Source organism: Uranotaenia lowii, chromosome 3 (genome assembly GCF_029784155.1).
Source record: "Uranotaenia lowii strain MFRU-FL chromosome 3, ASM2978415v1, whole genome shotgun sequence".
Lineage (NCBI taxonomy): Eukaryota > Metazoa > Arthropoda > Insecta > Diptera > Culicidae > Uranotaenia > Uranotaenia lowii.
The window spans coordinates 165,819,137-165,845,835 of record NC_073693.1 but is presented as its reverse complement, the minus strand read 5'-3'; the positions used below and the strand labels follow the sequence as shown (position 1 = coordinate 165,845,835).

Here is a 26,699-nt window from a genome sequence, read left to right as displayed (position 1 = left end):
AGATAGTCCGAAATGTTATAAGGACCGATTCTGATAGGCTGATAATGAATGTGGTGTAAAACTCAAGAAAATATCTTGGACTCACTTCATTAGACTGCCTAAATCACCCCAAGATTCCTTAAAAATATACGGTGAGAAATCACTCATACCTAAGTTACTCATTATTGGGCCTCAGAACACTCTAAACCAACACGCTATCGGCTGTGGAAACAGAAAAGCCCAATTCAAATTGACGCACGTGGCGTCGGGCAAGGAATTCGTTACGCGAAAGTGATGAGACATCAAAATTTTTCTACCAAAAACATTTATTAGGAGGCATTATGAATTGTATTTAAAACGTTTCAGTGTGGTTACATTAATGTGTGGATTTATTTTTGAAGGTAAGTGAATTTCAAATTTGTGTGCTTCATTTCACATGTGCTTCATGGTGTGATATACATAGATTAAAACCTTCTTCTTATTCTAGTTTTAATTTCCTCCTATTCCAGTGCGTGCAATTCTAATTCTATCTAGCTTGAATCGTTAGTGCTAACGTAGGGTTACCATACGTACTCTTTTAAGAGTACATGTACTCTTTTTCGATCGAGATATGGACGTACTCTTCTTTTTGTGAAATTTGTGCAAATGTACTCTTTTTTTTATGGAAGACATTTGATCTGAAAAACCTAGGTATTTCTTCCATTCTATGAAGATGTTTCACATCTTAGGCAAAACCTACGGAATGGATACAGCCTACATCAAATCTTTCTTTCATTAACTTGCATTTTAGTTGCAGTAAAGTAATCGCGATAAACGCCTTTGAGTATGCAAACAGTATTCAATATGTACACAATTTAGGTTATGTGCTTGAATGCGCACAAATCTCAAATAATGATTGTAAAGAATATGTACGCGTCTATAAAAATGAAAAATGGAAATGGAAATGGAAATGAATTTTTTTACAATGTTTTTTTTTGTGATTTCTCAGCATCAGCATCATCTAAATACTGCTATCTTTTCGAATAATCCAATTTTTGCATAACCTCAACAAATCGACAGTATTTGATTGAACTGAAATATCTCGGTTTCTAAATACAGTAGAACTCCGCTTTTTCGAGATAGTAGGGGCCTCCCCAAATAATACGAAATATAAACATCCATTTCCTTCTGTTTAGCATTCTATCCGGGTGCAAAGCTCGATAATTAAATGAATCTTATGTCAACCTGATGGCTGAGAGCTCAGAAAATCGGAGTTATATCCTTTCTCCTGACTTTTCGGATAAATGATCTCAATGTACTCTTTTTGGTGTTGCGGGATCTGGTAACCCTATGCTAACGGGCCATATCTTGTACAGGGCTATTACATAGGGTGGTGTAAACTGTCAAAAAGGTCAATCGGCCATACTGAAATGACATTGTTTACAAATATAGCAGGGATCAATGCATCAAGCGCAGGTAGTGTTTTCCATATCTGGTTTGTTTATTTCAGCAATTCAAAGGTGAAAATTAGATAATTTAGATAATTTTCGAAAATGAGTGATTATCTTAGCTCGGTGGCTCTACCGCGCATAAAACAGCACCAGAATGAGTTGTCAGGTCAAGATGGACGCCCGAGCGGAACCCGTATACAAGGTAAGTTAATCAAAATAATTTAAAACAACAAAACCTTAAGATGAGTTTTCAAATTTCAGCAACCCTGATGTTTGCATTTTGGACAAACTAGGCTGGGCCAAAGGCAAAGGCCTCGGAAAACGGAAGACAGAAGTTAACTTAAAGTTTTTCACTGTGGAATCCAGCACACTTCACTCGACCCGGAATTGTACTCTTAATTAGTCGACATTCCCTCCAGATGGAATTTTTCGCCACTCGGGAAACCATCGCTGGAAATGGGGCCGTAAACGAGACGAGCTATATATTGACCCCTCAACCCTATGGAAACGTGTGCTGGCCGATGGCTTTGTCCACCTTCAGCCACTACTCACTGTTCCCTATCGCTGCGAGCATGTACATGTTGCATAGTTTCTCGCATGACGCCGTGGCCACTCTTCCCGGGATACAGTTGCTGGGTATGTACCTGAGAGCCGGTGTGATACCTTCGTTTGCCAATCACACTATTGAAACTGTTACCCGGCAGACAGATCTCTCGCTGGAGCTTCCGGAGCCATCATGGCCGTTCTGAAATTCATTTGCACCCTGTATCTGGGCATCAAGCTCAGCAATATTTTCCTACCGATGTTCATCTTTTCGGCTGAAGTGGTAAGACGTTCGATATTGCTAATTGTTACTGTTTGTTAGCATTCCTTTTATTTTTTTCAGGCCATCAAAATCATTATGGGTTTCGATTTGGCCAGCGTTATTCAGAGCGGAAGATATTTGACTACAGGCGCCAAGAGTACAGCAACAAAGCAAAGCCTGGAGAATCACCAGTTCAATTAGGATAGGCTCAAAGGAAACGGCAATGCTGCAAAAAGTAATTGCATTTCTGGACATATCGTTGCTTTAACTTTTCGACAAACGAGTTCGTACGCAATATAGTAATAAATGGTAATCCTTAAATTCAGTGCAATACACTTTTCCTAAGAGTTGAGAAAGACTTTTTTTATACTACCATTGCATTTATTAAGGCTTATTCATTTTAAAGTGCTTTTTTCAGAACATCGATTATTTAAAAATTCATCGATTCAAAAATCGGCGGCAAAAATTTTTTATTAAAATAATTTTTTTACTGAATCGTGAAATGTGCCATAGTAAGAAATCCCTCATTTTAGTGATAAACTAAACATTCACAAGATAACTCCCGACTTTTTCCGAAATGAGTGGCACGTAGTGTGACCATTTCAATCGAATATTGGTCTGCTGTTTTTTCGATGCGCTCGGCTTTATGTTCGGGACCGCCGCTAGGGCAATACTCAGCAGCAGCACCATGAGAAGAGAGCGGACTGGGTAATTTTGCCGATACCTTTCGTCAACAGCAACTGGATCTTCTTCATCTGGCTTATGAGATCATGATTTTGGCTCTGCAGGATTTTGATTCACTTAAGCAGGGTTTTATTCTCCTCAGTACATTGTAAGACCCTGGGGGAACAAAATTATAAAAAAAAGATTAATATCGCATGCATATCAAGCTTCACTTCTAGTTTATACCAAAAAGTATGAAAAAGTCATACCTTTCCTCGAGTCCGTCGACGTACTCCTTCTTGCACTTACGCGAATCCTGAGCTTAAATCTTGTTCCCGATCTTTCACCGGATCCGTTTTAGCTTCCGTTCTTCATGCATGGTCAGCAAATAACACGTCGGCGCTGGCAGTCGAATACCTTCCTTGGCGAGCAGGTTTCTTCAATATCATCATCGCCTCCATCCTGCTCAACGTCGCTGTCGTTAATCAACTGCTGCTGCTGCTGCTGGTGCCTCTTCAGTCTTGAGTATTACCTGTGTAATAGCCGAACTACTCTGCTGCATTATATCCCCAAACACGAAGCTCTCGTAATCCAATGAAGCTGGGTACCATCGCTCTGTCACCAGTTGATTTTGATCGTTATTTTTATCTAGTTGACGATAGTGACGTCATACAGTTCACTACTACCAAAGCATGACTGATTCATCGTTACTTGTTATTAATATTCTTTGCAACAAAACGTAAACAATGTCATAGCCTGTCAAAATTTCGGCTTCCGTGCCCCTTCTCCACCGCGCTTACTTTCTGTCAAAGTTGTTCCACCCTCATATAATCGCCCTGTATCTTGTAGGCAGGAAAACGTAATACTGCCGGCACTCAAGTGAATAGAGTTGGGCTGTGTGGGCGTAATCGTTGCCTACCTGAAGGCGTTTACCTATAAGGCTGTAAAAAGTGTATTTTGAAAAGCGAAATTTTCGATAAGTTTAGCAATAGTGAATGATTTTTTGCCAAAGTATGGTTTGTTTACAAAAATACGAAGGACATGTAACTAAACATTTCTTGCGTGAGCTTTCATTTCGTCGTATGAAACAAAATGCAAACAAACAGTTTTATTGGGAAAAAATACAAAAACTGACATTAACTAGTCGCAATTTCTTTCCATTTACAATATTTGTAGCCTGGACAACATCTTGTATATGTGAAATACAAATTTCACAGTTGTTTTGATAACTTTTGCTGCACTTTTCTGTGAATTCTTAACAAGTTCATACGACGTAATGAAAGCTCACGAGAGATTGTATGTTTCAATCACTACATTCCTTATAGGTAATCATTGTTTCGTTTCTTACCACCCTGTCGGTATGGTGCGTTCTGTTCACTAGTTTTGGCGTTCTACCCCGCGGTTTGTTTTCTGTTTAAGTTTTTTACAAAAATATAATCTAAATCGTGTTTTTATCATATTTTTTTCTTTTTAAGAATACGTAAATCAGCTCCATGAATAGTCGTAGATTTTCAGTTTGGTTCTAAGATGCTTGGTATCGCTGTAAATAGTGATTATGCTTAACTGGTGCGTCTTGTACAGTTTTCCCCTAATTGATTTCTAAAACTTTTTTCTTACTTTTGACCAACACACAAACCCGAAAAAAATAAACTGATATAACAGAAAAATCAGAATCAGAGTTTCAAATCATTGCTTTTTCCGATGTCACTGGGATAAATTATTCAAAATTGTGTTCCATATTTTGAACTAAAATTTGGCTCAAAGAACAGATTCTTTTAGCAGCATAATAAGCAAATTTTAATACAATATTTCCGAAACACCATGAATCAAATACGAATAAAAATAACAAACAAGCCCAGAATTTCAAGCATCGGAAAAAATGATCAGTGCACAGAAATAGAAAGCCTAAAGTTTCAACACCTATCAAGAGATTTTTTATATTTCTTAAAATGTAGTTTTAAAGTTTCAAAATATCTGTTTTTTCGATATCTCACAAATACAAACATCACTCCTAATAAAATGATGGCATTTAGAAGCAAATGGGATAAATGAAAGTTTAACTGTTTTCCTTTGCATAGGTATAGTTGAGGAGTTATTTTTTTGGCCATTCTATGATAATTTTTGGTTTTATAAGAAAAAAAAAACGGTCATTTTCTTTGAGATAGTCTGTATAGAACAAACTGCTAAAAACCCTATCAAATGGTAAAGTATTAAGGAAAAAAATAAAGGGGAACAGTGTAAGGGCCTAGAGAATTGACTGAAGGCAAAATTTCATTTTTTTGTAGTTAAAATTTTATAAGAAATCCTAACCAAGAAACACCGATATTCAGCATTGTATATCTCAGAATTCAATGGACCAAAAGTTACAAATTTTATAACTTTGATCAACCGAAAGTGTTGTGTTCAATTTTGAAGAGTTTCATGATTTATTTTATATCATTTGAGTTTGTTTGGAACTTCCGTAGCTATTGATGAACTAGCATTTGTAAATATAATGAAGGTTTTTTGTATCCTTTATGATCAATCGTTAAAACCATCAAAATAGAGACTGATAAAAGTTATCCCAAAAATCAAATTCCAAACAAAAACGAAAACGACTTTTAAATCAAATTCAAAGTAGTAAAATAAATTTCTGTAACTATGTTTTACGTTCATAGGAGTCCAGTACCGGTTTTAAAAATATAAATCTGGCCTCATTTCCCTTAATAGAAAAAATAATGAAAAAATATTTAAAAAAAGTGATCAATCTTACGGTACTACAAATTTTACGCAAAAATGAAGTTCAAATTATTGATAGCAAATTTATTCACCTTCAATATGAGAAAAAGAAATTTATGGTATGTAGCCGAAGATAAGTGCAACTACTTTTACTTTTAGCTAAATTTTAAAATTAGAATTTTATTAAGACTGTTCTGCTAAGATTTATTTCAATTTAATGATTGGTAAATAAAATTTAAAAACGCCTTAAATTAGTGGTATCGTCTTAAAGTTTTAAATCTTGCTGAAGTACGTATTTGAAGAATTTCAGTATTATAAACTTTTTCACTTGTTTGATTTAATAAAAATTGTCGTTTTAAGAAAATTCAAAAAAAATTAAAAATTATGAAGCTCGGAAATTGCAACAAATACAAAACTCATAACTGTTTTTTTTATAAACATTTCCTGCTATTTCGGATAGTTTTTGTGACATTTTCAAGTTTAGAGATTTTTGCGAGTTATCCAATTTTTTGTGGTATCTAACATTTCTTATCATTCTCATTTTTTTTCGTTTCCACTTTTAAATGAAAACGAAACAGTATAGTTATTCTCTGCTCAGTTGCTTGAAATAAAATCAATAATCACCTCTTTAATTTTCTTTTCACCACAAGAACATCCCTCCAGGATATTTGTATGAAAGATGGAAAGAAAATATACTCCCAAGCTCTTCCAATGCCCATCGCATCCGGTAAACGAGCCGGATGTACGGTAACAAACCGGTCAACCGACTTGGGTCTTTCCTTGGCTAAAAACAGGAATACCAAACACCCAAAATCCCTAAAAATATACTTAGGTAGGTATACTCACTCGATTTTCTGCTGTGCTGCTCACTGGAAATTTCGTCACTCTCGTCGCTGTCCGGCGGGAAGAATAAATTTACAATTTCCGAATGAACCGTCCGAGCGATTTCCGGTGTCATGTAGCGCGATTTGGTGATTTCCGAGCAGAGCTCGTGCCGCCAGACGATCAGCAGCTTGCCGGACATCAGCTTTTCCCGCAGGAGTGGTTCTGTTATTTTTTTTGTTGGGATGAGAATGATGATAGATTGCCGGGGGTAAGCCAAAATAAATTAAGTAAGAATGATTACTGTTTTGAAAGCACTACTGAATGCCTCTCTACTAAAGGTTGATTATTGGTTTAAAAATAGTCTAGAAACAGTCTACTCAGAAATTAAAGAATAATCATAGTTGATGAAATTTCCTAGTAATAAAACGAATTATACAAATCAATACGTACTCAAATCGTTCCGTATCGTCCGGAAAGTGGAGAAATTAAAGCCTCCCTCCCAGGTGCTGATGAAGGCGTCCGAATCCTGCGTAGGCATAAGCAGTTCCAGGAACTCGGTCTCGGTCAGCCCGTACTCGGAGCAGGTGATGTAGATGGCCAGCTTGCTGAATCCCTTGCGCCCGAATCGTTGCTCCATGGCATCGAAGATTTTGTTGACGTAAACTTGGAAGCTGGCCGAGTCATCGATTGGTTGCACTAGAGTTTTGTTCTGTTCCTGGGACAGGTCGAAAAAGTAGTCCAGATACTTGAAGCGTTCCTTTTGCATCGGAGTCAACTTGAGAGAATCGATTGGAACCGTTGTTGAGACGACGAGGAACACATTCCAGGGCAGACTGATTGGGAGCCAGGAGAGTGCGGCCACTATGTCACAATCCAGGGGGTTCAGTTTGTGCAGATCGTCAATAAACAGAAATAGAATCTCGTTGTGTAAATCTTCACAGTGCTTCAACAGGTTCTGGAACCAGTTGTTGATGTACAGCGGATCGAATGAAGCATCCTTTGGCAAATAACCTTCCGGGATGTTGAGGATGATTGCCAGCTGTTGACAGATGACCCTCAACAGCTCGAGGTTGTAGGCGGACCGGGGAGTGGCCGAGGCATATCGAATGACCCGATGCACTTTGATGTGCTCGAACCAATTCGTCAGCTGCGAGTAGATGTGGGACAGCAATGTGCTTTTGCCACTCCCATGGCCCCCGTACACGAAATATGGTGGGTGGCGACTTCCGGAACGAAAATTTTGCTGCACATTTTGTCGTATCCGTTCCGGGATGCTTGATGATATGTATTTGTTAGCACCGAGATGTTCGTTCAAGTACATCAGGTGGGTTGAGTGTTCGTGAAATATTTCCTGCCAAATACAGAAGATAGAAAGACAAAAATATGTTTCAATGGGGTACACTCAGAAAAATACTATTATACATGCCATAAGATTCTCTTATGAAGTGGCGCCTTAAGAAAAATCAATGAAATTCATAAGATTATCTTATGACGCGAATGAATTCTGCAGATGAACACCTATTTCAATGAGAGGTTGTTGCTTTTTATAAGAGGGTCTTATAAAAACAGGATATGTCACGTTTGATGCGAAAAATTCAAAACAATTGAAACATCAACAGCACATCAATACCCGGTTCCACCGGTTCCGGTTTGTTCGGCCGCATACGGTTCAATGACTTTGGTTTTTTCCCATTCAACGTGCTGAAAAGTAAACAAAAAACAAATAAAAGTTTTCAAATATGTTCAACGATTACTAAAAATACTTCATTTCAAACTTACCATTTAGAACAATAACATTAATAATTCCACAACTTCGTTTGACGATTGGAAAATGACTGATGGAATCGATGTGTTCATTATTTTACCTCAATGCCGTTTCTTCTATTTTTCATAAGAAATTCGTATGAAAATTGAAAGAATTTCATAAGACTCTTATGAAAAATTAGTTTGGACGCAAAAAAGGGGTTCATAAGACGTATCTTATGAAAATTATAATAAGAATTAGCCTGAGTGTAGGATTTCATGTTCACAAGATGTGATTATCATTCTATTGACGTTTCGTTCTATATTCTCATAAATACAATAATATAATAGTTGCTTCCGAAATTCAAAGGAACAGTTGCGTTCAAAAAATAATGAAATCGCGTGAAGCAGCGCACTTGCTTCCAACTTTGACCAGCTGCCATTTCTTTCTGGATTGATATTTTTTCGTGAATTTTTTCACAAAATCTTGTTCAACTATCCAATTAACACTCCACCAAATAAAACGACTGTACAATGACTGGAAAAAAAAGATACAGCTATTCTCGTGAAAAAAGGAAAATTGAGATTGCTTCCAAAAATTCTCTGTATTTTTGATAGCTTCCTTGGTAAAACTTAAAATTTGGCCGAAAGATGTAAACATGTTTGAGTTTATTACCTGGCCAAGTTTCATCAGAATCGATTAAAACGATCAAAAATGGGACCGGTTAGAAAATGTGGCTTATTATTGTCCAACAGGTGATTTTTATATCTTTTTTAAGACGGATGTTTGTATTGAAGATATCGTATTAATTTTTTATTGGATTTTTCTTTCACAATTTCTAAATTTACCTCTTAAAATACAGTAAATTGATGGAAGCTTTAATCCTGCCTTGATTGGAAATAGAATCGGTGATAAAGGTATCTATTTTTAAGCGTTGTGACGTCACGAAAATTCTACTGTTTTTCAATTAATGATTTACTGAAATGTCACATATTGTCGAAAATTGGAAGTCTTTTCAAACTTTTTAAGAGGAACCTAATATATTTTTAGATTTAAAATCGGTTCAGAAGGTTGTGAGCTACACCCGGGTAAAGAATGCGTTGTGACGTCACGAATATTGATTTCCCTTTTTTTCGGAAACGTCCACGAATTCTTACTCCAACACTATTATAGTACTTCTTCAAAACAAGTTTAACATGACAATGCGCTTCAATAAATGAATTCAACTATCAAATTTTTAATGAACTTAAGAATCATATTTTTTTCGCATAAACGAGGGTATTTTAAAACGTCTTGGATAATAAAATTTATAGTTGCGCTTGTTGAACACTTGATTCGAGAATAAACAAACAATCATAAATATAAAATCCTCATCGATTTTTTAAAGAATATTTGTGAATCATAGTTATCTCTGATTTGAATAAAAATCTTACAGGTAGTTATCTGAGGTTTGAAAAGAAAATTACAATAAGACCAAGTTCTTCTATATAAATATGAAAAAAAACGCACTAATAGCTTCTATAACTTGCTGCTGCTCTAAACAAAATAACTAAGTATCTATGGAATGAACGCAACGAGATTAAAACATCTTTGAACATGGGAAATTTTATAAATAAACATTTTCTTTAGTACAAATACATAAGACTTTGAAAGAAAATTAATTTCTCATAAAATTACTCAACAAAAAGTGTCTTTTATTAAAACTTCCACCTCATAGAATGTTGCTAGAAAATCCAAATCGAACCCCGTATTAACATTAAAACCCACGAAGAGACTTTTAACTGAATAACAAAATTCAAATATGAAAGTACAAGCATAGGGTTACATACTAAATTTAGGGCCAGATTATACTACGAAAAGGGGTCGCGCAACAAACCTTAAGTTTGTATAGAATTTAACGGATTTTTTTTGGGATGAACAGAAAAACCTATTAAACAGTTTTCCTCAATAATTTTGGTCCATATTAACCGATCATTCTTTTAATTTCAGTGTTTTAAAGCTTAAACTTAAACAATACTTCATCTGATGAATGTATTTCGATTAGAGTTATCATAAAACAGTTATTAAGCTTCAATACAGGTATACAGTTGCGTTCAAAAAAGAATGAAATCGCGTAAAGCTGCGCACCCACTTCCAACTTTAACAAGCTGCCATTTCTATCTCGTTTGATATTTTTTCATGAAATTTTCACACAATCTAGTTCAACTATTCAATTAACGCTCTACAAAATTTGAAGTCTTTACAATGACTGGAAACAAAGATACAGCTATTCCCGTAAAAAAGGGAAATTTGGAAGTGCTTTACTAAATTTGCTGTATCTTTGATAATTTTCATCACAAAATCTTGAAATTTGGTCCAAAAATGTAAAAATGTTCGATCTAGTACCAGGTCAAGTTTCGTCAAAATCGATGAACACGGTCAAAAATGATGCCGGGTAGAAACTGAGGTTCATTATCACCCAGCAGACTATTTCATTCTTTATGGACGGAGGTTTTTTCATTCACCAAATCGAAATGCATCACAAAGAATGTTGTAAATTGATAAAAACTTCATTCGTGCTTTGTGTAGTAATAGAAAATGTTTCAACAGAGTTCAAAATAAGAAGAACAGATTTTCAGAAATGACCTGCTAAATATACTGATGAAGAAATTAGATACACAATTAAAGGGAGTATTATAATCGCTCTCGCTGTGTTGAAACAATTTATATTTTGAAAAAAAAAACAGGAATGTAGTTTCTATCAATTAACAAGATTCTTTGTGATAAATTTTGTTTTTGTGAAAGAAAAAACCAAGGAAACATTAGTTACTATGTTTTCCGTACAAACATCCGTCCAAAAAAGAATGATATCGTCTGTTGGGCGATAATGAACCTCATTTTCTACCCGGCACCATTGTTGATAACGTTCATAGATTTTAACGAAACTTGACCTGGCGAATCTTTTGAACGCAACTGTATAACCCATCAGAAGCTTATTTTTGAAACTCAATATGTTTTTTTACCATAACCCTTATCGAAATGGGACCTTGGGATAAACTGTTTTTCATAACGTAAGCTTTGTGAATGACTATAATGAAAACAATTCACCCGATAGGGACTTCAGAAATTGGTGCAAAACTGGGTGTTAATGTTTTTCCAAGAAAAATTTCTCCTTATTCCATACAAATTTAAGGTTCATTGCACCGTTTATTTCCGTGGTCCGATCCCCCAAATTTAGCACTGGACTTTGCGCTAAGCCTGCGATCTATTTTAGCTTTTCATAATTCGGCTGATTTAGGCACTCTAGTGTCCATCAACCAACTTCTAATAGATCGCAGGATTTTGAAATTATCATTCATTTTGCCTTTCCTTTGCAATTAAATATTGAAAAGATTCAGAAACATATTTCAACCCTTTTGAAAATAAATAATTCCTAGTATAAGTTTTTTTTTTAAATGAAATTCACATCATCGCACAAATAAATTTCGAATAAAAATATATAAAATGTATAAATGGATCGATTTCATCACCAAATCACATTGTTTCATTAGTTTTTAAGCATTTTTAGTAAATTGAGCATCAATTTTAAGATTTTATTTTGATTTATTTCATGCAGCTAACCATAAAATTTCGTGACGTCACAACGCTTTGCAAAACTCTGCTTAAAAAAAATGGCGCGTTGTGACGTCACAAAACTGCATCGCTCTAAAATAAATATCAATCAAAATTTAAAAAAACCAAAAACAGAACGATACTTTTCTGAAATTTTCATAAAATTTTCCTGAATAGGAGAGCAGAAAAATGCAGTTTTGTAAAAAAAACTGAAGAGTGGAAAAAGAAGCGCGTTGTGACGATTGCTTTTGCTTATATTTTGATAACTATTTGTTCTAAAAAATACTTTTGATTTGAAATTGTAACGAATTAAATTCTGAACTTCGTATAGGGGTATAATTTTTTTCAATGTGCGATATGAACTGTAAAATCTACTAACAATATACCAAAAAATTGTTTTGCAAACGTTGTGACGTCACGCTGGAATATGTAACCGAACAGTTTATATATGAAATGAATGTTTGTCTGTCTGTCTATTCCTTATAGATTCGATAACCACTGAACCGATCAATGTGAAATTTAGTATGAAAGAGTTTTTGGGGTTGGAAATGGATTCTAAAATAGTTTCAAACGCCCCGACTTAAAGGATACATACAAATTTAATAAAAATATGACATAATTCAATCAATTTTCAAAAAGTGCTGAACCGATAGACGTAAAATTTGGTGTGTAACCGTTTTAAAGACGGGGATTGGTTTCTCTAATACTTTGAAACCACTCCGCACTCCAAAAACGGGGGGCTCCCATACAAAATTAACTTTATTGATGAAGAAGAAGAAGTTGGAATGGTTGATGGTTGGTTCAAAGAGCTCCAGAAAAAATACAGAAATAAGCTGAAAACTTACGTGGATAATACCATTTGTTGGAATGGTGGAAGTACTGCTGGTAACTGGCCCTCGAGCAACGAATCACGAGGTATCTTTCTCGGAGGAAACAGGTATTTAGACAAAATATCTCACTACTGTTATCCACACTATAATTACACCGTACATCGGAAGTCAGCCTCTAACCACCCATCTCGCGAGTGGTACTGAAGTTGGTGTTCATCCGTGACTTTAAGTGCGCTAATCGAAATGAGTGCCAACGAAGATGATGAAAACGCAATCGTGTGTTTTATGTGTGATAAAGTAGAAGCGAATCCCCAAAAAAACACAATTGAATGTACCTGTTGTGGTAGGGCGGTTAATTTCAAATGTAAGAAGCTTCGTGGCAACGCAATCCGAAGAGCAAAAAAACTACCCTTTTTTGTTCGAACGATTGTTTTGATCGACATTCCCGTATAAATCAAAAGAATACCGAAAATGATCAAATTATAAAAGAGATGCGTGTCCTGGGACAGGTTGTACGCGAGTCACGACAGGAGTCGGCGACCATGCGTAGGTAGCGTTCGAAAAAACTCAACTGCAAATGCAGATGCAGATAGGCCAACTGATTGAGTCGAACAAGCAAATTGAGGCGTCGCAAGAGTTTCTAGCCGAGAAGTTTGAGATGCTCAATAATGGTCTAAAAGAATTTCAAACGGAAATGACTTCTTTGAAAACTGAAAATTTAGAACTGAAACAAGAAATGCTTAGCTACAAACAGCAGAATGGTTTACTTTCCAATCGACTAGATAGTCTTGAGATGGAATTGGATAATCTACACCGGAAATCGTTATCGAAAAACGTGATACTTTTAGGCGTGCCTACGATTGAAAACGAGAATGTACTGCAGATTGTCCACAGCATTGCAGATAAAGTGGATTGCACCCTAGGCGAAGGAGGAATAGTCACCGCAAGACGCTTAAACGGCCCGAAATCTTCAACCAGATTTGCTCCTATACTAGCTGTCTTTAAATCTGAAACGCGTAAGGAAGAGTTTTTTGAAAAGAAGCGGGCACTCGGAGTACTTAAAGCATCGGAAGTAGGGGATTTATTCAAAGGTTCATCGCAGACAATCTCCATCCGAGACGAAATGACCAGCTATAGAAGGATGCAAGGAAAGTTCAGGAGGAATTGAATTTCAAATATGTATGGCCCGGCCGTGATGGAAAAATCTTAATCAAAAGAAGCGATGGTTTCAGAATTGAGAAAGTGAGCTCCAAATTGGATCTGCAATCGTTCATCGAATCGAAGAATAAACGTACCCTAAATTTTTCCAATAATTCATCATTCATGATGTCATCTCCAAAACGTATTTAGCCAAACAACTAAGTAAACTAAGATCAAACGGTTGATTTATATATTTTAATATGGATTTTGATAGTAATTATTTTTACAATAGTGTTGAAGAATTTAATAAAAGTATAAAACAAACAAGAGAAAACTGTTTTAATCTCAATATTTTGCAGTTAAATGCAAGAGGAATAAACAACGCAGATAAGATGGATGATATCAAACTCGCCATTGAACGTATTTCTATGGATCTAGATATTATAGTTTTGGAAGAAACGTGGGTGAAAGCAGCACAAACCGATTTGATACAAATATCTGGCTACAAAGGATTGTTTTCTTGCCGGGAAAACAGCAATCGAGGAGGCCTTGCTATATTTGTTAAAGGCACATTTGATTGTGATGAGGTAGCAAACAGATACGTGAATGGATATCATCACATTCATGTGCGTCTAAAGTCAAGAGGACAAAATTTTAACATCCATGCGATTTATAGACCACCAAATTACATTTTCGCGGATTTTTACTCTAAATTGGAAGCTATTCTTGCCAGTTCAAGTCCAGGATCATCTTCAATCATAGTTGGAGACATCAACATTCCCTTGAAAAAATCCAATAACCACCAGACGGTAGATTTTGTAGACCTTCTAAAAGGCTATAACTTTCAACCAACTAATTCTCATAGTGGAAATATTTTAGACCATGTTATTTGTTCGGAGGCCTTAGAATCAAAGATAATCAATAATACAATTTTTAGCGATATCAGCGACCACTGCCTCATAATTTTCGCAGTAACCCTACGAAAAGCCCTTTCCGTAAGGAAATAAGAAAAGGTTATAACAAATCATACCTTATTGAATGAGCGGTTTAATATTGCAATAACGGAATTACCACAAACTTCGGCAGAAACTCGCCTAAGTAGTGCCATCGAAATTTATGAAAAACTCCGAAAGGAATGCTCTAAAAAAGTTCAAATAACAACAAAAATTAAAGGTCAATGCCATCAACCAAATGTGAAAGAAACCCTGATGATATACAAGCCCGAGACACGCTTCCTTACGTATCTAAAAAACTTCAGCCACTCAAACAGCAAACTAAGCAGGAATATTATTGTAAACTATTCCAAAGATCAGATAGTAAGAATATGTGGAAAACGTTAAATATCTTAGCCGGTAAAAGTAAACAACTGGAGCCATCCATCAAGATCGAAATCGACGGAAAAATCGTAAGTGAAGGAACAGTAGTTGCAAATAAGTTCAGCAACTTCTTCAGCAACATCGGGCCTCAGCTTGCTTCCACCATTCCCAGTAATCGAGATGTGAACAGATTCAACACACTAACACCTATCCCTGATTCGATTTTTATGGAGCCTGCTACTAAGCAAGAAGTTATCCTAAAAATAAAAACCTTGACCAAAATAAAAGCGCTGGACCAGATGGCCTACAAGCAAACTTCATCAAGCACCACCATCAAATCTTCTCTGATCTTATTCGAGACGTCTTTAATGAATGTTTGGAAAATGGAAAATATCCTTCATGCTTGAAAACTGCAAGAGTTCACAAAGCAGGCTCAAAAACGGATGTCAACAACTACAGACCCATTTCCATATTATCTGTTATCAGTAAAATATTGGAGCAAATGTTGGTATGTCGAATAATCAGCTTCTTTCGTTCGAAAAATATCTTGTACGAGAGCCAATTTGGCTTTCGTTCAGGATCAAGTACGGCAACCGCTACTGGAGAATTGTTCACATGCGTATATGATGCGATCAACTCAATAAAACAAGTCGGGCTACTATTTTTGGATTTGAAGAAAGCTTTCGACACGATAGACCATTCTCGAAAAATTGTTTTTTTACGGAATACGTCGACGAGTACACCAGCTCATCAAAAGCTTTCTAGATGAAAGGGATCAGTACGTCGTGGTAAATGGAGTTAACAGTAGCCATCGTCCTCTGGAAGTAGGTATACCTCAAGGCAGCAATCTGGGTCCCTTGCTATTTCTTGTGTACATAAACGATCTACCTGAACTACCACTTCTCGGGAAACCAAGATTGTTCGCGGATGATACATCTCTATGCTATGAAGATGTTGATGCCAACACGATCGTTCGTAAGATGTCCAATGACATAGCTATTCTCAAAAAATACTTTGATGAAAACTTACTGTCACTCAACGTTTCAAAATCTAAATACATGATTTTACATTCTGCTCGAACGAATAATCCGCCACATGATGACCTCATGATTGACAATACACAAATTGAGAAAGTTTCTCACTTCCGGTATCTCGGCCTTACCATTGATTCCACATTAAAATGGACCAACCATGTAGAAACGATATTGAAGGATATCAATTCTGCGTGTGGACTGTTGTAGAAGATGAAGAGTTTTGTCCCTTCGAGACAATTTTTGTTGTTGTATCATGCCTTTATCCAATCAAAGATGCAGTACCTGATGTTCATATGGGGGGGCGACATCGGAGGTCAATCTAAAAAAAACTACAACGTGCCCAAAATCGCTGCCTAAAAGCAGTTTACAAGCGTCCAAGGCTGTATCCCTCGCTTTAGTTGTATGAGGAAGCCGATATCTCGATCTTACCAATCGAGGCTATGATAGAACATCAATCAATTACAATAATCCACAACCATCTGAATAATCCTCAAGCTCACCACAACCAATCTTATAATCGACCAAACCATAGGTATGGACTGAGAAACCAAACTACTCTTAGAACGAAACGTCCAACGACAGGGTTAGCCAAAAATGCGTTGGATTATTACGGTATAACTCGTTACAACGTACTTCCCCCACGTATAAAATTGGTAAAAACGAACGAAAAGTTTAAAAATTTATTGAAAAAACATTTGAGAGCGAAATTGGAAACCTTCTTGAATTGAAGCATAGTAACGGTCAGCATTGAGCCGATCAACGATTCCAAGATATGACATCTGACTTGTACTCCCTTCAAAGAGATTATTCTCACTGGAAGTGCTATCCGCCTCATACATCCTCTTCATCCTTTAATTCCTCCACCACGATTCACCCACCCACTAGTGCACAAAATTCCACCCCCACGTTTAAACGAATTTTAGCCTACATTCTAATACGCTGCAACATCTAATTTTTCTCCTTACCGCCAACCACCGCCAACCGCCGCCACAAACCGCCACCACCAACCCCCCTATCGTCGATATCACGCGCGGGCTTTTCCCTGCTCAGAAAAAAAAAACTAAAATTTGACACAATTTGAACAATTTTTTAAAACTACTGAACCTATAATCGTGAAACGTGGTGTTCAGCCGTTCTCAAGACCGGGAATGGTGTCTGTAATGCTAAATTAACATAAATCAACAAAATTCGAACAATTTCCGGAAACTACTGAACCGATTAACGAAAAATTTGGTGTGTAGCCGTTCTCAAAACCGAGAATGGTTTCTATAACACTTTCAAACCCCCCCGATTCCAAATAGGGAAGATTGTCATACAAATTAACAAAAAAAAATTATAAAATCCTCTATGGATTTTTCGTTAAAAATTGATAAAAGTAAGCGTTTCGCAATGGACGAAAACTTATTGAATTGACAAATAGTTTTTTACAAAACTATATGAAACATTGTACCCTAGTAACAATTTTAGCTTCACTATGGTCAGCAAAATTTCGTTTGGGCTATAGCATTAATCTTTATAAAAAGCTAAAGCGCATTTTATAACATCACCTGGACTCTAATAAAGCCAAATTCTCGTAGTTTTTTTTCCAGCTACCATAATGGTTGATGAATGATTGCAAATGAAATATGATCTGGTAAAATTAATAGCAAATAAACCAATGTTTAAACCATATTATGACCATCTGTTCTCCTATCAGGTAAGATTTTAGGTAAACTGAGTATGAAATAGTAGTATCTCAAAATAAATGCGCCTCGTCAAATCTGATGGTCAGTCATGATGGAATTGATGGAAAATAGGCCTGAAAAAATATTTTCAAATGCTTGCATTGTGAATCCATCAACATGGCGTCATTTTGTGCTCTTCGATTTTGCAATTAATTCAATGCTTAATAGCTTGTTTGTGGTCAGAAAAATGGCTAGTTAGTTTTATTATGGTTTAATGATGACCCCAAAAAAAGCTACGATATGACGTTTCCCTCGCAAGACAACCAATCACACGCTTAAGATGCGTTCCTCATTTCTGAGTTGTTTATCATTTGTACAGTAAATGCGGACAGACTTTTTGAATGAAATTTTGAAATCCAATATGGCGGCTTCCGGTGAACTTTAAAATGTTGTAAATGACTTAAAATCGCATGAAACCCCAACAATATTGGTATTGGGTGAAAGGGATAGACGAGTAGAATTCGAGTTTTGCTATCAGACGCCATCTTGAAATCCAAGATGGCGGCATCCGCTCAAGTTTAATGCTGTAAATGATAAAAACTTGCATTAAACCACCACTATACAAGCATTTAGTGAAAGGGATAAATAAGAAGAAGTGATTTTTTTTTATTTCCGACGCCATCTTGAAATCCAAGATGGCGGCTTCCACTGAACTTTGAAATGCTGTTAATCACTGAAAATCGCATGAAAGGACCACAATATATGTATTAGGTGAAAGGGTTAAACTAGAATAAGTCAAATTTTGCTATCGGACGTCAACTTGAAATCCAAGATGACGGCTTCCACTGAACTATAAAATGCTGTTAATCACTGAAAATCGCATGAAATCGCCACATTATGGGTATAGAGTGAAAGGATTAAACTAGAAGAAGTCAAATTTCGCTATCTGACGCCATCATCAATCCAAGATGGTGGCTTTCGCTATTCTTTTTAAAGCTGTAAATAACTGAAATTCTCATTATACATCCACAATACGGGGTTTTGGGTGTAAGGGCTACACGATTATAAGTCGAATTTCGTTGTCCGACACCATCTTGAAAGCCAAGATGGCGGCTGCCGCTCAACTTGAAAATACTATAAATTACTGATAATTACATAACAACCTCCACAATATGAGTATAAGTTCAAAGCAATCAACGGGTAGAAGTCAAATTTGGCTATCTGACGCCACCTTGAATTCGAAGATTGCGGATTCCGCTGAACTTTAAAATTCTGTAGATGACTTAAAATTTCCGCAATATGGGTATTGGGTAAAGGGCTAAACCAGGAGAAACCGAATTTCGCTACCAGACTTCATCTCGAAATACAATATGACCGCTTCCGCTTAGCTGTAAAATACTGTTAATCGCTAAAAATCGCATGAAACACCCACAATATTTTTATTGGGTTCAAGGGCAAAACCAGTAGAAGTTGAATTCCTCTTTCTTACTTTATCTTGAAATTCAAGATGATGGCTTCCACTGAACTGTAAATGACTAAAAATCGCTCGAAAGCTTTACATTAATGGTATTGGGTGAAAGGACTAAGCTAGAAGAACCAAACCCTGTTTTTTGCTATTTATGTCACTCTGTTATGCCTATCATGCTACTATGTCTAAATTGTATTGGTCTCATTCTAGCGTAAACTATAAAGTAATGTTGTTTCTGTTTACCGTTTGATTTGGACACATGTGCCAAATTGGATGTTGCCTAAATCGAATGTTGCCAAAAACGAACGGGGTCTGTACTGTGGTGGTTTTATGAGATTTTCAGTCATATACAGCATTTCAGAGAAACGCGAAAAAAGATATTCGACTTCTATCGTTTTGGAGGTTTCATGCGATATTCAATGATTTATAGTATTTTGAAAGCATATCGAAAGCCGCCAACTTGGATTTCAAGATGGCGTCAGATAGCGAAATTCGACTTCTACTCGTTAAACATATTAAACCGTTATAAAACGATCTGCACAAAACATGCCATAATTAAACCATAATAAAACTTCCTAATGCTAGTTGGCTTAATCTGTGTTACTTGGGAATGACGCCATGTTGATGGATTCACAATGCAAGCATTTGAAAATATTTTTTCAGGCCTATTTTCCATCAATTCCATCATGATTGACCATCAGATTTGACGAGGCGCATTTATTTTGAGATACTATTTCATACACAGTAGACTGCCTCAAATTTGTATGGGAAATTAAAAACCTGTGAAATGTCATACGCTGCAGGCTAAAATTGATCCTGGGCCTTGTTCAAGATCTCATGCCAAATTTGGTCCAGTCATGCTCTTAAGCCCCTGTGGTTATGCAATTTTTCTTTTAAATTGTCAAGCATTTTTCCGCCCTTACTTCTTTCCGAACTATCAAATGAATATCATCCAAACTCAAATATTAGAAAAACATCAAAAATTGCAATCGAGCGCAACAACAACGGTTAAAATCAATCATTATTTGGCGAAACGGCATGTAATTCACATTGAGTGTTCTGGTCGGACATTTAGTCGCCTCATTAAAACAGTGATGAATATCACCCTTAAAAAAGTTAACCAATTTTTGAAGCTTAATAACTTTTTTATCTTAACTTTAATTGGAATAAAACTTTCGGATAAAATATTTGTCATAATTTAGGCTTTTAGAAAACCCGTTTTTAAAAGAAATCGGTCGAAGGAGACAAAAGTTATTGACGAAAAACTGGTTTTTCATGTTCCTCTCGAACAAAATATCTCAAAATCCCATACAGACTTCAGGCTCGTTGAGCGACCCCTTACCGGGGTCCGATCTGGCCCAAATTTGGCATGAGATCTTGTACTAGACCCAGGATCAATTTTAGCCTGCAGCGTATAACTTTTTCAAAAGTCGGGTCATTTGGGGCAGTCTAATACACAGTTAACCTAAAATCATAACTGGCAGTAGAAAAGATGCTCATAATATGGTTTAAACATTGGTGTTTTGGCTATTAATTTAACCAGATCATATCTCAATAATGCAATTATCATTCATCAACCACTATGGTTGCTGGAAAAAATAAAAAAAACTCCGAGAACTCACAGAATCGATAAAAATACAAAAATTGCTAACATGTTTAATAATAGCTTTTTAAAAACTTTGGTGATCAACATTGATTGGTCATGATGACGTTTCTACGATAGGGCCAATTTGCCTGATTTAGGCTTTATTAGAGTCCAGGTGATGGCTTTAGCTTTTTATGATGATTAATGCTATAGCCCAAACGAAATTTTGCTGACCATAATAAAGCTAAAATTGTTACTTGGGTACAATCTTTCATATTTCGGTCTTTATGTTTTGAGATCTGGAAAAAATTGACTCTAGATTTCGAATTAAGAACTCGTAATTGGATTTTATCATTGCAATCAAACATTGCGCTTTGAGTCCTAAACACATTTACTCTATTTCTGGGAAATGTTTCCGATCATTGGAAAACATAGCTAATAAATTTGTATTCATATCGTGCTGGCTTATATTTGCCTACATATGCTTTTCCAACCTCGAAAAGTTGATCAATGGCCAGCTGTTTCGTAGAATTGCGCTTCTAGCATTTTTAATTAAAAAACATGGTTAGAGAACTCATTCATATTTTTTCCAGAATTTGAAATATAGAGATTTGAAATAGACCACATTTGAAATAATAACGATTTCCATTCGGGGGATTGTAATTGATACGAGCTGAATAAATATTTGATTTCCATTCAAGGCTCTCTGTCTCGAGAGACTCCACCAGACTTTCTATTTGCACTCGAAAGTAAAAGCCGTCACGGCCATCAATCAGCATATGCGACCCAATTTTTTTTTTTGCTCGGGTCGATGATTCTAGTAGGTAGTCGGCGCAAATGGGATTAAAGAAATTTCCGGCCCATCAATCCAGTAGGTACCGAGCTTGGCATGGCATGGCTGGCACATATTTCATCATCATTACCGAGATTCAGAAAGCGGAAGCTGGCGCTGCCGTAGTTATTTCGGGGAGGTTTTTTCGCCGTTTTCCCTCGCTCTTCATCAGTCAAAAGGTAGGAACCAAACCCGACGCTGCTTCCATTTCGAGTGTTGGGCTCATCTGTGGATTTTTTACGGCTCAAAATTGACGGTAAGTGGAAATGTCTAGGACAAAATGTCAAACCATGAGCGTTACACGTGGCTTTGGGTTGTATTGAATTTTGCAACCTATCCGACATACATTATCGTAATTAGTGTTTGAAAAGGAATAATTCTTTTTAGAATTCAAAAATTGTCTATTATGTTTAGAAAAAATATTTTTAACAAAATCCTTAAATGCAAATCTGCGCCCATGATCTCGTCTCTATGTTGCGGAAAAGGTGGCCATGATATATTGCATTTTGGTAGATTCAGCGAAACGAAATTCTATCAGGGATGAAGATTTTTTCTCCTGCCCTTCTTCCGGCAGACGGCTGAAAAGTTCACTTCCTATGTCAGCAAGGCCTTTTTCAGAAAGCAAGACGTCGAATAGAAAAAGGGCGGTCGGATAATTTTCCGTTTTTTTTTTCAACATTTTTCGCTCTCTACGGTTGAACGGCTCAATATTCTCAACCAACCTAGCTTGTTGATTAATTCCAGTCGAATGGAAAAGCGTTGAGTTTTGAAGTTGCAAACAGGCGCCGAACTTTTTAACCACTTAGCTTGTTTTGGGTAGGTGAAGATGGGCTCCGAATAACGATACGATCCTAACTTTGCTGTGGAATGATTGCTGCTTGACTTTGAAATCTTGCCCAAATTATCGCTTATTGGGTAAATTTGCACGCAGGGCTGGTTGACTTTGATGGTGGAAAAATATTTGTAGGATATCTGATAAAATGTGGAACATGGATTACTTCTGTAAACAGCAATTAGCGTTTTTGAAAGCGTAAAATTCATAATTTGAACGGTAAACAACTTGCAACTTAAAAAATACACTGTTTTAAAAAGAAAGACTGATGATGTAACATGGGAAATAATTCAGAAAAATGGATAATAACACCATTGAAAAATGGTTAAATATATCATCGTCAAGTTTCAAGCTCGAGCATAAAATAAATTTAATTAAAACCATTCAAACGTTGAAGAAAAACCCTTCCAATCTATCGGGCTGCCAATTAGCGCCATCATCTTTATTCTTCCAGCTGGAATTTAATGCATTCATTAAACCGCTTTTTGTTTTTGCTAAACTGGTTAGATGAGTCGACGTCATAAAGTAAACCATTCGGGCCACGTTGAGCGCTAAAAGAGCGTGAAATATATAAGTAGGTATTTTTTTACGACAATATTCAATTATCAACTTCCTCGTCGTGCTTAAGCCCGGTGGTACCAACGCGTTTTCGTTTCAGCCCAGCTGAAGAATAAGAACTTCCTAGAAGAACTAAGGATAGGAGGTGGCACTTGGAAGTCTGTGACCGTAAGAAAAGAGCCATTTACACGATGAGGGTAACAGGTTTTATCATCTGTCTATTTAGTTGGATTTATTTGAATAAATGGACAAATAAAATCCGTCATTTGAATTTCAATATTTTTATTGAAAGCTTTGATAAGTTTATGCATGTGAACAATTCTCTTCATTTAATTCAGTTACTAGCTGACCCGGTGGGCTTTGCCACACCTTTCAAAAACAAATGATATTTTTAAGAAATTATTCAATTTTTTATTGTTTTGTTGACATAGTTTTAAATCAAATTATAATATACTTCATAAGCAACCGCTTTAAAATGAGAGCTGCAACTGGAGTTTCGAATTGTAAAACAAAGATGTCTTAAACTTATTTTCTGAATCTTGATCTATAAATTTGTGTAGAAGATCTGATAAATTTAATCTGTTTCTTTTAGCTTCGTCCTGAAAAAGGAGGGACTCAAATTATTGCTTGATATGTTCTTGATTTATGCTAAAAACCTGATAAGAGAGCCCCCCTGTCCTTCCATTCATCCCCTGCTGAATGGAGGTCATGGTCTTGAATAATCATACACATTTTTTAGAGCCTTAAAATCCTCTCATATTAAATATAGTTCCATTGGTAGATAAATTTTTAAGCTTTACAACAAAATTTCTTCTCCTCTCTACAATTTAAAGAGTAAGGGTCTATAACAATCGTAGAAAAGTATCTCGTAACCAAATACCTTTCCATGCCATATTTGTTTCCATTTGTTGGCTTCGTTAGCATAAATTGAGAACTTGTTCTTAAAAAAATTGTATTGGGCTCACCTCCCTCCTCCTATGTACCTACTCTCTGAAAGGAGGATGGTGTGTCAGATAATCATAGAATCGTACAAAAATGATTTTCCATGTTAAGTTTTGTCCATTTCTCGGATTTTGTAAAAAAAAAGTTAATTGTAAGCTTTTCTCTTCCCTTCCTTTATTTCCAATTCTATCATCCCACTGCAAAAAAGGAATTGTTTGAAATTAAAAAAACTCGTATTGAACTACCATCCCATGCCAAATTTGGTTTTATTTGCGTAGTAAATTCTTGAGTTATACATAAACTTGTAAGGAAGTACCATCCCCCTTCCGTTCTCCCCATTGAATGGAGGGGTGAGAACTTAATATTCACAAAAGTATTTTTTGTACTCAAATACTTTTTGAAACCAAATTTAATTTCATTTGCTCTATTAATTCTCGAGTTATGCAAAAAAAAATTGTATTGAAGCCCTCCTTTCCCCCTTTATATCTTTCCGCTGAAAAAAGTGGGGCTTCAATTTATAATAGAAAAATTTCTAGTATCCAAATACCCTCACATGCCAAATTTAGCTCAATTTGCTCGATCAGCTCTCCAGTTATACTGAAAATTGTAAGGGAGACCTCTTCTCCCTCTTTTCGTCCACTTTTTTGAAGAAGTGAGGGATACCATTTTTCGTACCCGAATATCGTTCCATGCCAAATTTGGTTCCATTTGCGGTTGTAATTCTAGAGTTATGCAATAAAAATTGTATGAAACTTCCCTACCTCTTTCCTTTCTCCCCGCTGGAAGAAGGAAGGGGTCTCAAAAAATCATTAGAACATGTCACATTCCCAAATTTCCGCCCATGCCAAATTCGGTTCCATTTTCTTGATTCGTTTTAAAGTTATGTACAAAATTAAAAAGAGGGCCCCTCCCCCTTTATATCTCCCTACTGGAAAGAGAGAGGGGTCTCAAATAATCATAGAAACATTTTTCGTATGAAAATACCTTCCCACGCCAAATTTGATTCCATTTGCTTTATTAGTTTTTGAGTTAAGTAGAATAATACTAAAGAGGCCCCTCCCCCTTTCAACTGCAAAGAAGGAGGGATCTTAAATAATTATCGAAATATTACTCGGATCAAAATACCTTCCCATGCCAAATTTGGTTCCAATATCTTGATTAGTTTTCGAGTTATATGAAAAATTGTAAGGTAGCCCCCCTTCCTATCACCCCACTGAGAGGAGGGAGGGGTATCTAATATCCATTAAAATATTCCTCGTTCTCAAATACCACCCCATGGCAAATTTGATACCATTTGCTTGATTGGCTCTCGAGTTATGCAAAAAATTGTCTTTTGTTTGGGAGCCCCTCCCCCCTTCCTGTTAGAGGGAGGGGTCCCAAACCATAATAGGAACCTTCCCTGGCCTCCAATTCCCCCTCCTGCCAAGTTTCACGTAAATCGGTTCAGTAGTTTCTGAGTCTATAGGGAACAGACAGAAAGACAGACAGACAGACAGAAATTCATTTTTATATATACACCTAGGTTTTTTTACACGGTTTTTTTACGCGGTTTTTTACACGGCTTTTTTACACGGTTTTCGCGAATTAACACGGTTTTTGAGAGAAAATATGCTAAGTCCTTTTCAAAGAAAAACACTTAGAATCTTTTTGAAGTTGGGAAAATCTTATCTCTTAGACTAAGAACATGACACATGAGACCTAAGACCTGGGACCTGAGACCTGAGACCTGAGACTTGAGACCTGAGACCTGAGACCTGAGACCTGAGACCTGAGACCTGAGACCTGAGACCTGAGACCTGAGACCTGAGACCTGAGACCTGAGGCATAAGACAAGAGCCATGAAACATGAGACTTTAGACCTGAGACATGGGACATGAGACATGAGGCATGAGACATGAGACATGAGGCATGAGACATAAGACATGAGACCTGAGGCAAGAGACAAGAGCCATGAAACCTGAGACATGAGACTTTGGACCTGCCACCGGAGACAAGCTACAAGTGTTAGTACCGCGAGAAATTAGTTTTGCTCCGATTTCAATATTCGACCGGTCAAATGAAAGGGTTTGACTTGTAGTTGACGAAAAATAGTGTCGTGACTTCGCTAGTACAAGCTACTAGGATTAGTACCGCGAGAAATTAGTTAAGCGCCGATTTCAACTTGCGACCCCTCTAGTAAAAGGGTTTGACTTGTAGATGACGAAAAATAGTGTCGTGACTTCGCTAGTACAAGCTACTAGTGTTAGTACCGGCAGAAATTAGATTAGCTCCGATTTCAACTTTCGACCGGTCAAGTGAAAGGGTTTGACTTGTAGGTGACGAAAAATAGTGTCGCGAGTTCGCTAGTACAAGCTACTAGTGTTATTACCGGTAGAAAGAAGTTTCACTTACGATTTCAACTTGCGACCAATCAAGTTCAAGTGTTTGAAGCAAACAGAACTCAAGGTCAGTTGTGAGATACGTCTCGGTGGTCGAGTGGTTAGCGTGGTAAGACGGTAATCGCTGGTCCACTGATGGCATGGGTTCGATTCCCATCTCGGTATTGGAGTTAAATGTTAATCTTAAATTTTCAACGTAATTAATTCAGTCTACAAAGCCTAAATCGGCATAGACGTCGTATGTCTTTTAAACAGAGATACCGTCTGGTGCATCTGGTGCATAATGCAACAGTTTTCAACTTCAATGGCCATTAAAAACATTATTTCCGCATTTACCGTTTGTACAAAAAAGTTTTAAAGTTGAT

The 26,699-nt window shown here is 36.5% G+C and overlaps 1 protein-coding gene across 5 annotated transcripts in view; it reads right to left on the bottom strand.

The window, feature by feature from the left end:
• The window catches only part of LOC129758243 (protein qui-1), a 457,546-nt gene that overhangs the window by 148,047 nt on the left and 282,800 nt on the right, over positions 1–26,699 (bottom strand). For all 5 annotated transcript variants that reach the window (XR_008739925.1, XM_055755711.1, XM_055755712.1 and 2 more), the window contains 2 exons: positions 6,871–7,771; positions 6,442–6,642 (listed from right to left, as the gene is read on the bottom strand). Coding sequence is in view for 4 of the 5 variants with exons in the window: in XM_055755711.1 (XP_055611686.1) it covers positions 6,442–6,642; positions 6,871–7,771 (1,102 nt within the window). In the remaining variant the exon portion in view is untranslated. The remainder of the gene's footprint in view (positions 1–6,441; positions 6,643–6,870; positions 7,772–26,699) is intronic.